Source organism: Lonchura striata, chromosome 4A, assembly GCF_050655825.1.
Source record: "Lonchura striata isolate lonStrDom1 chromosome 4A, ASM5065582v1, whole genome shotgun sequence".
NCBI lineage: Eukaryota > Metazoa > Chordata > Aves > Passeriformes > Estrildidae > Lonchura > Lonchura striata.
In genome coordinates, this window is record NC_140742.1 from 6,543,693 (window position 1) to 6,560,325 (window position 16,633).

General features: G+C 47.3%; 1 protein-coding gene across 2 annotated transcripts in view; it reads left to right on the forward strand.

Moving 5' to 3' along the window:
* The first annotated feature begins 929 nt into the window (after window positions 1-929).
* LOC110480485 (rho GTPase-activating protein 20) overlaps window positions 930-16,633 on the forward strand; it is a 30,017-nt gene continuing 14,313 nt past the window's right edge. Inside the window, exons 1-2 of one of the 2 annotated variants that reach the window (XM_021548435.3) lie at window positions 930-1,068; window positions 14,849-14,931. In XM_021548435.3, coding sequence (XP_021404110.3) covers window positions 14,852-14,931 — 80 coding nt within the window. In that variant the 5' untranslated portion in view covers window positions 930-1,068; window positions 14,849-14,851. Of the gene's footprint in view, window positions 1,069-9,595; window positions 9,790-14,848; window positions 14,932-16,633 lie in introns of those variants that run through there. The other variant, XM_085570940.1, reaches the window with a different exon arrangement.

Here is a 16,633-nt window from a genome sequence, read left to right on the forward strand (position 1 = left end):
TGTTTGCAGGACTGAACCTGTGACATGAAAGAGATCAAAATAGCTTCACGTGAATTAGAGTACATTTTTCTCATGTAATATATCCCTTCCAGCACATCTCCAGAGAGGGTTTTATAACACAGATATTTCTTGAAGTGACAGAACTGTGAAAGTGTGTGCCCTTAGTATGTGTTTATCTTGGAATAGTCTCTCAAGAGGCTTCTTTCTCAACACAGACTTCTTCACAGACAGAAAATTTCCCTGCAGTGCAGAATAGGAAACTTTCTAAAGGAAACTTCCTACACAACAACAACTAAAACCCACAAATGGGTTTGGGGGTGGAACGAGGGGGCAGAAAGGGAATGCACTCGGGTCCCTATTGCTTTTCCTGCCTTCTCTATGATAACAGGTACTAGCAGCCGACATCGCAGACAGCCGCCCGGGCAGACCCCACTCTAGGCAGCGCCAGAAAAGGAGCGCAGCAGGAACTCGGGCCAGTCTCCGAGGGCTGTTACAGCCCACTCTGCTCTCCCTGGTATGGCAAAAATCCCCATGAGAGGAGCCTTAAGAGTCCTAGAGTGGCAAACAGTGCTCAGGTGCCCTGGCGCGCAGGAGGAGCGGCCTTCCAGAACACCCGTGCCCGGCTCTGCCGGCTCCTGTCACTTCTTGGCTCTCCCACCGCGTTCGCCCAGAAAATCGATCTCGCAGCGTCCCTTTCTGGGTCGCTCTTTCTCCGTACCAGCGCCGGGCTCCCGGGCAGCGCCCACCGCGAGCCGGGGCGGAGGCAGCTCGGGGCGGGCTCAGGATCCCTTCCCGTGCCGAAGGGGCTCCCGCGGGGGGCTCGGCAGCCCGGCCGCCGGGGCCGCGCTCGGGGCGGGGGCGCCGCGGCCCCGCCCGGCCCGGCCCGGCCCCGCCCGGCCCCGCTCCGCCCTCCCCGCGCCCGCTGCCGCCGCCGCTCCGGGACCGAGCGCTGGGGCCGCCGGCAGCAGCGGCCAGCAGCCCCCGGCCATGGGCCGCGCCGCGCCCCTGCCGCGGGCATGAGAGCGCGGCCGCGCCCCGAGCCGCGCCGCGGGCTCCGCGCGGAGCCAGGCGAGTACCGGGGCAGCGGGGCGGGCTCGGCACCGGGGCGGCCGCGCTGCGGGGTCGCGGCAGGAATCGCTCGGGGCCGCGGGAGGCTCCTCGGGAGGCGCTGGACGGGCGGGGATGCGGAGGCGGGTGCGGGGCCGGGGTCGCGCCCGCGGTCGGGACGGGAATCCCGCGGGTCTGGCAGCGCCGGTGCGGGAAGCGCGGCGGCGGAGTCGCGGTGGCGGAGTCGCGGCGGCGGAGTCGCGGTGGCGGAGTCGCCGCCGCGTCCCGCCGCTGAGCCGCGGAGCTGTCGGGGGTGCGAGCCGTGCGCCCGTGTCGGGACCCTGCCGCCGCTGCCTCGTCCCTTCGCCTCCCCTGGCGACAGCGGCTGCGGCCGGACGGACAGGGCTGCCCGGGCTTCACGGAACCGCAGCTGCCCTTGGTGGCTTTTCAGCTCAACAGAACGAGCAGCAGAATACCGTAATGGCATAAGGTTAGCTTGAAATAATGGAAAATAGGAGGGAAAACTGTAAGCATTTCCCAAAATGCCAGTTGGAAATTCTCAAATGAATCATCCAACACAAACAGTAGCAGAGTGGAACAATTTTCTTTGCAGGGAGTTTCCACTGGAATAAATAGCAAGTTCTGTTAAAAAAAATATAAAAATAAAGATTTGCAGCTAGTTGCAATACTTGTAATGTTTGCCAGGGGCTGGAATGTGCCCATGAAATCCTTGTGATCCAGAGTGATGGTTCATTGCATCTTTTGCTGCCAGTTCTTTAGGGCCACTTGAAGTTTTTACCTATGAGCCCTATCTAAGACACAGCTGGCTGGATTTCCCTTTACCTTCTGATGGTCTTCCATATTTAGAACATTCCTTAACATTTGTTTTCCTAAGCAGACCCCTGCCTATTGATGCCTTTGTGTCACCTGGAGCGTTGCTGTGATGGCAACTCCACGTTATGTGCAGGTGATGGAAAATGAGGACCTTTAACAGAATGCTCTTTGCCTCAGCATCACAGCCAGGGTCTCACTTGCACAGCCTCAGCAGCAGGGCCATGAATGCCTGCTTCTGCAGGAGCACAAAGCTCTGTGTAGATTCTATTCCCCAGATGCACAAAGCAGGACCAGGCACTGCACCTCAGCCTTCCACCGATGCCTTCAAGGACCTGGTCATCACTTTGTCCGGCATGACTTTCAGCTCATTAAGCCACCGGTGCTTGATGGGTCATGTACAAATGGGAATGTTCCTGGTCATGCCACAGCTGCCAATGCCTCACTGAGACATTGCTCACACCCTGTTCCTGGGTAAACTTCCTGGGCCCCTGGACCGGTGCTTTCCAGTGAGCAGCTAAAGAGAAGTAAAGTATTTAGTGTGTGAACCAGAGAGAGGTGTTCAGGGGGCTGTTTTGGTAAGCACAGACCTTTTAAAGCTACCCCCCGAGCCTGCAGCTGACCAGTTTTCTCCAAGATCTTGCCTCCTGCACAGGCAATAGCTTGGTTATAGCCCATCTATTTATCGCCCTCTAGTGAGGTCTTAAAAATTAACATAGATTCCTTCCATGAGGAAAGTAAATATTAGAGTTTGTCTGTTTAAAAAGATTTACATTTTCCGAGAGTCAGTGGCTTCAGGGAATCCCTCTCAAACATCATACCACACTTTGGATGGTTGCATAGCCTGATTTTGGATAGGCATGGATACACAATGATAGTGTGTGTCTTCCCTGCAGTCTCTAGGTGCTCAGTGAAGGTCTTTGCAACAACAGCACTGGACACAGTTCCTCTTTTTAACCTGTCTTTAAGTACTGGCGCACTTTAGGTTTTGGCTGAACCCACATGTAGATCACTTGATGGCTCTGGTCTAGGTGATTGCTTATTCCTCTTGGTGCTCCACCTTCCTTAATTATAATTCAGCTGGGCTGGCCCCAGACTTGGGAAGTGGCCTTGTCTTTGCAGAGGAGCTAGCTCCAGGGTCTGCAACTCTTTTAGATTGTAACCAGGGGATGTGATTCAATCACCTGTGTAGTCAGACTGGTTTTACTTCACGGGTGTGGGAGATGATGAGGAATGTACTGTGAGTATGGCTTCTCCTAATTAACCTGAAGATGTAGCGGATGCTTGTTCTTCATGACCAGTGATGAGGGATCTCAGATCCCCTCCTGCTTGCAATGCATAAGATTCTGATTTGCAGCTCTGATGCAGAGATCCTTGTGGATCTTTTCCTAGTCCCTCATGGACAGCCTTACCTCAGCACACCATACTCCATCTTCCTACCTGCCCCAGGCTCAGCACCCCTCTGTCACGCCAGAACCCTTCCAAAACACCCCCAGATTCCTGTATTTGTTCTGTTTACCTTCATCCCTGCACTACTCACTCCTCTACTCTTGCCAGTGACACCATTCAGCTCTTGCTGGAGCAGGTCTGGATACAAACAGCTCTGAGAATGCCCACAGCAGCACTCAGCCCCTCAGGCTGTTGCTCACTTGTGTCCTGCATCACCTGTGTGCAGTCACACCTATGTCACACCTCACCTGTCTCAAACGAGCACCCTCAGCAGCCTGTGGAGCATTGGCAGTGCTGCTCAGGGGACACCCTCGGTGCCTGCCTGGGAGCTGGCATGCAGAGGTCCCCAGGGGCCGTGCTGAAGTGGGATGCTGTGGTGCACAGATGGTTTCTCAGCTAAGTGCCCTGGCAGCTCCCCACCCCTCTGTGCTGCTCAGGGTGCTGCTGGGGAGGGGCTGACATCTCCTCAAGGCAGTGTCAGCACTGGGGGTGCTGACTTCTAACAGAACAGAAAATCTCCTTAACAGCATCTTCTCCACTTCATCCGGGGCTGCAAGTGTGAAAGTCACTGTGGTTTAAAACGAAGCTAAAAACCAATAAACCCCACTCCTTCTATCTTCCACTTCTCTGTGTTTCCTCCTGAGATGTCTTAGAGCTGTGGGAAGAGGAACTGGCACAGGGATGGGTGCTCAGTGCCCTGCACTAGGGATCAGCCCTTCTTTGCTTGTGCACAGTGCTGCTCTCCTCATGTTCCCACAGAGCAAATGGCAGGACAGATAAGGACATGAAAGTTTCCAAAACCAGGCACCCATAGTTAGCCCCTTGGAAAACAGCTGGGGTGGAGTCCAGTTTGCGGCATGTGAGAGAGAAACTGAAGCAAAACAGGATGTTTTTGTGATTTAAAACTTATTTTTCATAATTCCTATTTAAAGGCTCGGTTTGGTTTGGTTTTGAAGTTGTCTGCTACATTTATTGGGAAATTTATAACCCAAAGAGCTTTGTGCATGTATTATGTGTGTATGCAGATGTGTATGTGTATATGTCCTTATGTAGGGATTGTTGATGAAGAGCCTACTGCTCAACCTGAGGAAAATTTTCCTCCTGAAAATTAGTAAAACTAGTAGGTACTAACAGCTAAGTAATGTAATATAAATAATATAAATATATAAGTAATATAAATTCTATGTAGCTCTTCTATAAATCTTGCTGGATAATTGTTTGTTTTTTTACTCTGAACACCTCAATATTGGAAAGAATGTGTCAAAATATAAAGTGTTTACCAAAGACCCATGAAAATACTCACGACTGGAGGTATTAGTTTATGCATAAACATGTTAAGCCTGAGTAATGGGAAATGGGGCATAACAGGCAGGTCAGGAAGCCTTTGGGGTCATCTGTACCCCACAATATGTCCTGTATTTAGCCTAATTTCAGCTGATGCAGTTTTCACACTGTAGATGTTAAGGCAAAAGTGAAAAATAAATACTGTGAGAAATTAATGCAGCGAGTAGTATATTAATAGAATAATTGTCTTTAAATTGAAAGTTTCTTGGAGTTTTCCATTGCCTGCCCCTTCAGGCTGTGCTGGAAATGGAGGCACAGAGAGCAACGTCTCCAGAAAGCCCCATGGCCTCTCTCCAGGTGCTCCTGGGGGCAGGTGAACCTTCATGCCTCTGATCCAACCCTCACAACCCCAGCCTTTGCCCTAGCATGGAGAATGAGGGATCATTACTCTGCTTTAGCCTTACTCTGGCTGCCAGGGGATGATATACCCACTCTCACCACCCCCATTCCCTGCAGAACACTGGTATTTTATTACTGCCTTCAAGGGAACACGATTTTCTGTCCTTGTTTTTCTTTTCCTTGGCTCTTCTCTCTGTTTCTGCAGTGGCTTGCAGCAGTTGCTCCTGTAGAATAATTATAACAGTCTTGTGTAGGGAACTTTATGTGCATAGTAGTGATTCCACTGCTTGTATTTTTCCACCTCTCACACCACCAAGGAATGGGACGTGTTCTTAAAGGCCACACAGCCTCACTTGCATTGGTTCATAGCATTCTTTTTAGTAAAGGAATGTGCACATTTCTTTGATAGCCTTGGCAAACTCTCCCATGGCCTTCAGGTTATTTGATCTTCCAGCTCTTCATCAGCTCTGATCAGCTTCTCTCCCTCCCTTTCTCAGCCCACTGGCAGCTCTTCAGGCTGTGTTTTCAAACCTCTCCTTTGCATCTTCTTTTTCACATGGGCTCAGCTGTTCCCTCCTGCTTTCCTTTTCTCAACCTTTGCTCAACTGCTGAGCAATGTCTCTCTCTTGAGCTCTATCACTGCTCAACCCTTACGCCTTCCTGCAACTCCAAAAACTGGCAAAAAAGTGCAATTGTTTAAGCCAAAATCTACTTTTATTTGCCCAGCTCATGTAACTTTAGACTCACAGCTCCACTGAAACTCACTGGATCCTCATTTGAGGTTAGAATGTCTATTTTTCATTTCAGTCAACTGCAGAATTCTGTGGAATTAAATCCTGCAATTCAGCACAAACCTATCCTGGGGTTCAAGAAGTAGTTTGACAGTAAATGCTACTATGATTGTGCCCACACTGATGCCGACAGGCAGATGAGCAAGCAGCAGAAGGAGGAAAATGCCTTTCATGGTGTGTGCTAGCAGAGATGCTGCTGATTAACCAATTTTTCAGGCAGCCAGCTCTGCAAATGCCATTTAACAATGTGTCTGTAGAATGCTAACGGGATGCTTATAAGGCATAAAGGGATTAATGTTCAGCTCTAATGAAATCCAGATGCACAGAGCTGCCTCTTCTCAAAGTCCTTTCTCTGGCCAAGCTGCAAATAAAATGATTTAATCATTGTAAATAGATGAGAAGCACCATCACTCAACACTAAGCAACATTCACTGGGCACTTAAGCTCACAGGCACTGCTGGCACTGCTGGTGGAGGTGCCAGGGTCACCCAGTCCCCTCTGCCTGCAGGGGCACCACTCCTCTGGGGGGAACTTGGGACCTTCCCTGGCGTGCACAATTTGTGCAAGTTTCCATCAGGGCTGGGGGAGGCTGGCTTGGAAACCAGGACAAAGTGCAGGGCAGCTCTGAGGATGGTGAGTCTCTGGTCACCTTGGCCTTGCCCTGGGTGTGTGTGAGAGTGAGGATTTGAACCAGTGTCAGGTGGAGCTGCACTGTCTGCTCAGGAGAGCTGGAGCGTTTCTGCCTTCTAAACTGTTTGTGGATTGCACTTTCTCTTCCTTGTGCAGTTCATGTTTTCCTTTGTCACGCACCAAATCTGCATTTCAAGCACTGGGAGTTAATCTAGACCCTAGCAGGGTCTGGACCACCATACTCATATTCAGAAGCCCTGCATGGAAAAGCTGCAGTAATTCTGCAGCTGAGCAGACCCAGCTGTCTATGAGTTTTTAATTTTTAGTATGGCAGGAGGAGGGGTTTTGAATCAAGAGGAAGGGGGAAAAGGAGTTATTTTAAAGGCACTAAGGAACGTGTTACATTTTTCTGTTCCTCTGGTTTGGCTGCTCTGCAAGTTTTTCATTTTGCCAAAGCTCAATTCAGTGGACTGTTTATTTGCATTTTTAAAGAAGGAACATGATTCTTAATTTACTTTGGCCTCATTGATGAATTTTTATACTGTGAAACCCAGCAAGTTCCTTTTCAATATTATGTATATACAGCTTCACAACAAAGTTTTACACCACAGTACCAACCTAAATTAAATGGTCCAAAAGGCTTTATAAAAGTGTGCCCCCTCTGATTTCCCATTTGAGTAGTATCTGTAATCACCTTTTAATCACTGATGTCATGCTCATCATCAGAGCATGCCTCAGCTTAAGGCCAAAGAACATATATGTGTGTAGAGCTGTGCAGAGGTTTTCTCCAGAGCTATAGAATCATGAATTCCTTGTGAGATGTTCCTGGGCTGGCTTTCAGCATTGGTTCAAAGGAAGGAAAGGAATGAGGAAAGAGTCCTGATATAAAATTCTATCAAAACATGTAGGGGCAATCTGTTGTGATGGGTTTTCACCATGGGGAGAAGCACTTCAGGAAAATCCCAACAGGCACCAATGTTTGGTCTAATCCATTATCAACACATATTTCAAATTTAATTGGCCCTGGACATCAGAATTGCAAGAAAACTATCTGGACCTCCAAGAAAAGGTAAAGAAGTTTTGCAAAATAAGGTTTTACATTTCTCACTGCTTTCCTCTAGCAGCTGTTCATGTCTTGCCAAGCCAAATGCTTAAAATTCAGAAGTGTTTCTGAATCAACATCAATATTTATTGATCTCTTCAATTTCCATCAATTAGTGATTTGCTATGCTAGTGACACAGAAGAGACTTGCATTTGTGTTGTTCAAGGTTTTTCAAACTGATATTGATGCAAAAAATGTGTATCCTTTGGATGTTCAGGGCCTATTCCTGCTGTGGGTGATGACTAAGGAATCATCCTTACCACCAGTAAGCATTTTTCATGCAGAGCTTTTTTTTTTTCTGTTGTTGTCCCAGAATACATAAACACATAGGAATACATAAAGACTAGAATACATAAACGCCCCTCTCTTGCTGAACCTTAGAATTTGCAGAGAAAAGACCACCTGTGGATGTTCTCAGCAGAGGCTGCCTGTAATTTTCAGAGATCCTGTCCACCAACACTATATCAGGCTTGGCAATAGCAGGATTTTTTTTTTTTATTCTTGTATTTTTCAATTTTCACCTCTCTTGTCTGGTTCTGGGACCTCAGAGAGGGAGCACAGAGCTGCAGGTGGGCACGGTGTTTTTTACAGAGGCACAGCTGATGGATGAGAGCTGAGGTTTGCCTTCCTTAAAGCTTTTGGGCCCCTTTTCAGGTGCCTGTCTTTGAGTGACAACTGAGGGGTTTGCTCTGTTTTGGGACCCTGAGCAGTGCCCTGTCATGGGGCTGAACATTTGTGCTGTTCTCCCTGCATGGCCATTGCTGGTGGAGGACAAGGCAAGGCTGTGCTCAGTAGCCAGAAACACAGCCCCAAGCCATGACATCTTCCAAGTGTCCTTATTTGGGTTCCAGCCCAGTGCCATTTAAGAATATCCCCATTAAATCAGCTGCTCAGAAAGACCTGCTGCTGTCAGGAAGACTGGACTCTGCGTGGTGACGGTCCCCGCCATGCTTTGCAGGACATCCTCCCTCATTGCCATCCACTGTTGGCACTGCTCCAGACTCCAAGGAAGGCACAAGTAATCCATGGGAGCAGGGAAAAAATATGGCATGGAATAGATTAGTGTGAATTAAGCTAATCCCCAGTCACTTCTCTTTCTGCCTCCAAGTGGAAAACCCACTTGGCCCTTGGGAGACAAGAATTGTTTCTCCCAGTCCTGTTTATATGGGACACTTTAAAATAAACCAGCAGGGTTCCATTTCTTGGAAGGAAAAGGAAATATTTCAAAGTGTGTCCTTGCAAACTTGATTTAGTGCTACCAGGCTCTGCATATTTTAAGAAATGTTTTAATTTGTTTGGAGCTGTGTATTAGCAGTAAGGGAGAGGGAAGCAGTTAGTGAAACATGACAGGAAGATGAAGTTGTGTAAAATGGCTCAGATAAATATTTACACCCAAGTTTCTTAGCTCTGAGTGCACATCAGAGGTTCATACAGAGCATGTTTTTTGCTGGGCCTGCTCTGTTTTGGAGCCTTCTCTCTGCTGGGTCATGCTGCCTGCCTGGCTGGCAGCGAGCTGGAAGGAAGCTGGTTAGCAATGCCTGGTCATGATCACTATCATGGGACCACTATCTCTGCATCTTCACAGAATCACGGAATGCCTGAGGCTGGAAGGAACATTGGTCCATCCTCCCTGCTCAAGCAGAGCTGTCCCACAGCTCAGTGCACAGGATTGTGAGCAGACAGTTCTGGAACATCTCCAGAGAGGGAGACTCCAAGCTCTCTCTGGGCAATTGTTCCAGTGTTCACTGAACCTGCACAGTAAAGTTCTTCCTCATGTTCAGAAGGAACTTCCTGTCTTCCAATTTCTGCCCATTGCCTCTCGTCCTGCTCAGCACCACTGAGCAGAGCCTGGCTCCAGCCCTGACGCCCTCCCTGCAGATACTGATGGATATTGATGAGGTCAGCTCTCAGCTGTCTGCTCTTGGGGCTGAACAGGCTCAGCTCCCTCAGCCAGTCCTTGTAAATGAGATGATCCAATCTTCTCCTGGCTGAGAATTGTGAAAAGATAGAGAAACCAGTGCAGAAAACAAATCACAGCCTGGGCTTTTGTTTTGCTCCTAGAATTCCAATCACCTTTAAGAGACACTTGGAGAAGAAGTGGAGGGTTTTTAATCTTATTCTGAGCTGGGCAGGAAACCAAGGATGAGAAGAAAAAACATCTCTTCTAAGGAGCTGATGGCATGATGTAGGAAGGAGTGGAGCTTTCCAAGGCAGCATCAGCCAGGACCGGGCTGGCAGACTGGCACAGCACCCTGGTGAGGCTCAGGGCAGAGAGCTGGCCTGCCTCCCAGTGGGTGCCCTGTGATGGATTTCCCATTTGGAGCAGGGGGAATGGCTGCAGGACAGCAGCTGCTGGAGCCCCTGCTAAAACTGTTCCAGCTTGAGGGGTCACAGTCACCCTGTACAGTTTGCTGAGTGGCAGGTGAAGTCTGGGAGCAGGGTGAAGGAGACAGCAGCCATGTGAGTGCACTTTTCCCTAAACTCAATTTTACTGTAAATCTACATACAATGGCTAGCTCAGGTTTTTTTCAGTTCATGTAACCTAATGCCTGATTTCCTTTTATGCACTAAACAATTTTCTCTTCTGTTTCATTAGCTTTCTCTAGTGGCATTTCCTAACTGGAAATGCAACAGCAGTCTGACATGGGTACATGGTAGGAGCATCCAGCACTCACATGAACAGTGCAGGAGGCAGCAGTGCCCACATTATCTCATTAAGAGACTTTTGTAGGCATGCCTCTGCTAATGTAAACTCATTATTGGAGAGAACAGCAGCAGTTGTTTTCACATGGATGGATCCAAGTCCAAGTGATGAATTGTTTCTCTACTCTTAACTGGGTTCTTAAATGTTCTTTTAAATGTTGCCTGTAAACTAAGTGGCCATGTGCTACATTTATATAGTAACTTTTGCCCTGTTCCAGTAGACCACTGAATTGCCCTGTTCCACTGACAACTGTGATCAGCTGATCAATAGCAATGATCTGCTCTCTGCTCTTGACACCACATGCTGATACTGTGAGGAGAATATTTGTAGGAGATAGTGTTTCACAACATCCATGCAAGAATAAGAATAATCTTGATGTTGTGGGCTCTGAACAATCTGTGATGCTCCAAATAATCAAAGCCATTGTGACCCATGTTTTACTCTCTCTGACCATGTCTTTAGCAATAAGCCTCCCTGGCAGATAAGATTATCAGCATGAAATGGACTCTGAATCCACAATTATAAAAATTGGAGTGTTTTTTTTTTGTTTGGTTGGTTTTTTTGTTGTTGTTGTTTTTTGTGGGGTTTTTGGTTGGTTGGTTGGTTTGGTTTTTTGTGGGTTTTTTTGGTTGTTTCTTTTTTTTTTTTTTTTTTTTTTTTGATCAGTATATGGTTCCCTTTAATCATCTTTGCAGCTGGGAAGTGGACTGTTTGCCTAATGAGAGGAGAGTGATGCTGACAGTTTAATGCTCCACATAAAGAGTAACAGAACCTGGCAGCTAAGAGGCTGGGGTTGAAGAAAGCACAGTGTGGTTTCAAAGACACAGTGTATCAATGTTTATGAAACAAATATTTCAATTTATGTTTTGCAGAAAAATAGCCCTGTTAAACATTTTTTTTTTCATTTCTGAATGGCGACTAAACCAAATAGCATCATTCCAGTGCCACAGGCATTGCAAACTTTGACCAGCTATTGTCAGAAGGAAAATCCACCCTGTGCTAAGCAGATGTCATTATTTTTCAGCTCCATCCCACCTTAACTATTTGGAGAATAACATTCAAGTGCAGAGGTCAGTGGGGAAAAAAAAAAAAGCCACTGCTGCTGGCCAGCTGAGCCGATAGCGTAGACCATACATGGATTTGGAATGAAGGGCATCAGACTCACAACCTCCCTGGTGCCAAGAAATACACAGCTAAAATCAGCAGCTCAGAGATGAGTAATGCACAAACACGGCCCAGAGCGTTAGAAGTGTTCAAGCACTTCCAGAGTATGTTGGGTAAATGAGTATCTGTTTCCATGGCACCAAAACAGCCCAGAGATCACGCCATGTCCTTCAGCAGCTCTGTGATTCCATGCCCAGTGAATGAGAGCAGAGCTGACCTCCAGGGAAAGCACAGCCTGGCTTCAGCGTGGAGGAGCACAGCGAGGTCTCCTCTTCATGCAGAAACAATGCTCAGGGGCAAGGGCTGCCCAGTGCTGCTGGCAGCCAGGTGAGCCTGGCTGGGAGCCCAGCCAGCCCTGCTCGAGCCCAGCCTTTGGGCAGGAGGGTGAGGGGGCTCCAGCATCACACACAGGACTTGTAATGCTGCTTCTGTGCAGTGAGATGGGGTTTTTTTTTGCAATAAAACCATAAAAGTGTAGAGCTTAGAAACATGCTGGATTCAGAGTGCATTTACAGGGCACTGTGAGAGCAGTCAAGGTGTTAGGAGATTCTGTCCTGGTGCAGCAGTCTTAAGAAAATATCATTTGCATGGGCTGACCCATGCACAAATTGTTTAAAATGAGATACACAGCTATGTTCTCCCATGCAGTGAGGGAGCACTCAAGCAACTGTTTTACTTTGTATGCCCACTGAAACTAAAGGCTGAACAATTTATCATTCCTCTATTAAATATGCAAATTAAGTATGTTAACCCTTAAATTGTGCCAATTAGCTGTGTTAAGTTTCCTCAGATTGTTGTTTTAGAGTGGTGAAAATGATTGTCTTACCTACAGTACAGGGATTCCATAATCTCAGTGAATTCCTGCCAAAGGAACGCGACTGGCTAGGATCAAGGAGACTTTGCCTAAAGTCTTGGAAAGCAATTTTTTGTTTGCCTAGAGTCTGTTTGGAGTCAGGCAGTGGACTTCTGGACAGCTGATGATCTCTGCATTTTTTTCAGATAGATCAAGTATGTCCTGTAGTCACAGCATTTCACTGGAAACTCACGGTGCTGTCTTTGTTAGACTTCCAAGGGTAGCTCAGTGCCTGCTGAGGTGGTGCTGCAGGACAGGTCCTCAGAGAAGGCTGCTTGGATGGCACTGCTGTCACCATTCAGAAACAATGGTCAGAAGAAGAAATCCACCAGCACTGACTCCCTGAAGTTTATTCTGGGATAAATGCCCTCCTACACTAACATTCCATCATGTCTGTCTTTAGCACCACTTGTAGCCCAGAAGAGAGTGGTTTTGGAGTGGCCAGAATGATTGCCTTACCTACAGCCAGGTATTGTGTGCCGTGGGATTCTTTGGCACAGGAGATCTATCAGGAGCAAGGGTTTATTGCAGTGCCATTGAACACATTGCTGCAGTCTCACTGCCCCTGGCACAGAGGTGCATCAGCTCACCCTGTCTTCATCACTGATCTCTGCAGTGGCAGCTGCTGGCATTTGCCCCCAGGCATCCACACCCATCCTTGCTGCCCACCTTAAGATAATTCATGACTGATGATTTGCTGCATTTTGTTTGTAGGAACGTTTTATCCTATTAAGGCACTTCCAGAAGCCAGATGTTCTGTTTTAGTAGGGACTTCCTTTTTTTAAAACAAGCATTTGTGAGCTGATGTTATTTTTATTCAGTTGTCCTTGTGAAACTTCCAGAGACAGATTTTTGCTTGGAAATGTCACAGCAGGGTATGAGGGAAAAATTGCTGTCCATCTGCCTCTGTCTACATATGTACATGCACCCAGGGAACCTGCTTAGGGAGCACTAAGGATACTGCAAAGCTGAATATTTATAATTAGGAAATTGATTTATTAAGTCACACTTGCAGGCCCACTCCAGCTTCGAGTTATGTGATCATACATCCTTTTTCACAAGGCCATCTGTGCTTTGGAGGCTTCTGTTGGACCTGATCAGGCATGGAGTCAGGAGTTTGTGTTGTATAAAGCTCTACCCCGTAGGATTCTCAGTCCTTGGCTGCAGAAATCAAAAGGAGTCTTGTAAAGTAAATGGGAGATGAGGAGGCTGTCCCTTCCCTGGCAGCTGGACTCCACTCCAGCCTCTGCCATGCATTCCCTTTCTGAACAGCATTAAATCACTTCCACCAACTTCTATTTTCTCACACAAAGCCCTGGAGACAGACCTGCAGCCGTGCTGAGCTCCTGTAGCTCCAGGGAGGGTAATCAGAGGCAAGCACTTCAAACCAGCCCCAGCCAGCCTTCCAGTTTGCTCTGAAAAACCTGACACAACGTGGTGATCATCAGTCACACAAATTGACTGAAATGGTTCTGTCCTTTGCACTTCCATCACTGATATGAGGATAATACCTTCCTCTGACATCACAAGAATGGTAATGTTGTCATAAGGTGCTGAGCTGTAACAGCCTTGCATTCTCAGAGATGGGACCAGTGAGCTCACATGCAATGAATGTTTTCACTGCTCAGCACAGACCTTGAAAGTTATACAGTTAACAAAAGCAACATCCTTTCCCCATAGGAGGCCTCCCTCATCAACCAGCAATCATGGTTTCTTTTATTCTTAGATTTTTTCATATTTTGTAACATTCAGAAGTCAAAAGATCAGTAAGCCTCAACATGCTCTGAACTTCCTGGCACTTAAAGCTCCAACATAGGCAAATGCTGAAATTAGAAATGAGCCACGGGACAGATTTTCCCATGCTTACTAATCAAGAGTCACTGATATAAGGATTTCTCTCCCAGGCTAAAATCTCTCATCTTTCTCCAGCACAAAATTTACTTAGCAAATAAAATGAGACCTGTGACCTCTGTGTATGCTGACTTGGATTGTTATAATTTCTAACTCGTAGGTCTCATCATTACAGTCACCCCAGTTCTGTGTTAAACAAATCTTGGTGGCTGTGGCTGTTATAAAAGACACAAATGTCTTGAGGTTAGGCTGCCTGGAGAGGGGCCTGGTAACAATCTGTTTGCTGAACCTGTGAGTTATGGAAAATTAAAATAGAGAAAAATCTACTAAGGATCCTCATCCATTCCTCCAGCTGATAAAGTACAACTCCCTAGAGTATTACAAACTCTTCATATTTTTGTCTGGTCCAGTTTTACATTGTATTTCTATACCTTTCCTTAGAAACTATTTCATGGTATGAGTGTTTGGAAGTTTTTCTTGAAATTCATACTCTGTTTTTTCCCTCTGTTTATTCATATAATTACTTTGAAATTTGGCTGTGAAAACATAAATGTGAGAGCTGACCAGTGTTTTAATGATCAGGAAGGGGAGGGAGGTGTCTGACAGCACAGATCATGACTTTCAGTTATGAGGTTTCATAATTATTAGCTAGACAAAAAGAGAATTTGAAGAGTGCAATGAGCAGGTCTGCTTCCAAGGTGGCCAGGCTAACCTGAATGTCTTTTTGCTTTTTGTCTTGCAGAAGATGAAGCCCATCGTCCAGAGAAGACGATCTACCTCATCTGCCATTACTAAAGCACTTGGAAAATCAAAGTCCCATTCCAGGTAGAAAAAATGCCTTTCTGACTCCTCTTTCCATCTTTCTGCCTGCACAGACTGAAATCAAATTGGTTTTCAAACCCATTTAACCATGTTGAGGGCAATTTGGTCCTGTGGCAGAGGCAGGTGGGGGCAGGTGGAGAGGGACAAGGCACTAGAGAGACATGGTGGCTTGCAGGACATGGGCTGATGCAGATTTAGCACCCCTGAGGAGCATCCTGCCCTTCAACCTCACAGTTTCCCTGTGCAGCCACCCCCAGCTTACTCACTGCCAGAGCCCCCTGCTCCATGTGCTGGGCTGCCAGGGGGAGGGATGTCCTGGGAATTGTTTCTGGCTCAGCTCCAGGTACACCTGGGCAGGTGAGGGGGCTGGAGCTGCTTCTGGAGATGCAGGGAGTGGTGGGAGGCATGCCCTGACAGCCCTGTGCAGGATGGTCTCAGCTCAGAGCACTTGTTGGAAGAGCTGCCAGACTCAGACATGCTCCAGGCCAGGTCTGTCCCTGTCGGGGGGCAGCAGCTTTCCCTTATACCAGCTCGGGCAGTGGAGAGCTGCCCCCATGCCTGCACCTCCACTGAGTGTCTGCTGATGCTTTTCCTGCAGTGTGAGGCACCAGGAGTGTCAGCAGAGCCAGGGATGTTCCAGACATGCACATTTTCTGCTGAAACACTGAGTGTTCTTACTTAGCCCTGAGCTGAGCAACCTCAGTCCAGTGGGAGCTGAGTCCTTGACCTCATCCCCTCCTGCAGCACTGTGTCACTGTGCCACAAATAAGGGGATACCATGGTCCTTTCTGCCTTGCTCTGATAGCAGTCTTGTAAATAACATTCCCTGAGGGATTTGTTCAGTTTGATTTTTTATTTCTTTGCAAGAAGGAGAAGAACTGATTGACACTTTGATATGGACCAGCCCTCCTGAAGAATATCCCTTTTGTGTCCCACCATTGGTGATGGATGCACAGCACAGCCTGCTTCTCTGGAATGGGGGGGGGAGTCTCAGTCTCACAGGACCATTTAATATGAAGGGCAGGACTGATTTTCATTTGGTTGTCACTTGACAAAGTTATGTGACTTCTTTTTTGTTCCTCCCACCCCCTCTAAATTGCAGTAGGGAAAAAAAATAAAAAAACAAACGTGAGGAAGAGAAACAAATTCTTGACTTTATTTGGCTGGAGAACATCCTCATGAGGGAGGAAAGCTTTAAATGTTTCTTGTGATGAATTGCTATGGAGGGTGCTGGTCCAATGCCATCTTTGCTCAGGCCATGAAAGTATCTGTGAGATTTTTTTTGCTATCCTGCCATTGTGTTTATAAAGCTGGGTAATCCTCCAGCTTTAGAAAATCCACTGCTTGGGATTGTGAGATGCTGTGGCTCCCACTGCTCAGCTGATGGACATGGAGAGCTTTTGATATCATATCTGAAGGTGATTAAGCTTCTCACTTACAGCCCCACAGCCGCAGAAGTCAAGATTCACTTGGTAGTGGCTGTGGAGGAGGGAAGAGGGAATTTCTGTTTGCCAGAGTGCAGGTGTTCCTGTGACTGGGGGAGGATTTTAGTAAAGCAGCTAGTGGCTGGTTTTAAACTCATTCCTGAAATCAGGTGAGTTCAGTTATGAGGCCAGTGGAAATTGAGTTAAGACCAACATCAAAAATACTACAATTACAGCTTGTGTGGTTTTTTATTTGTTTGTGTAGAGTGTCCTCAGACTAG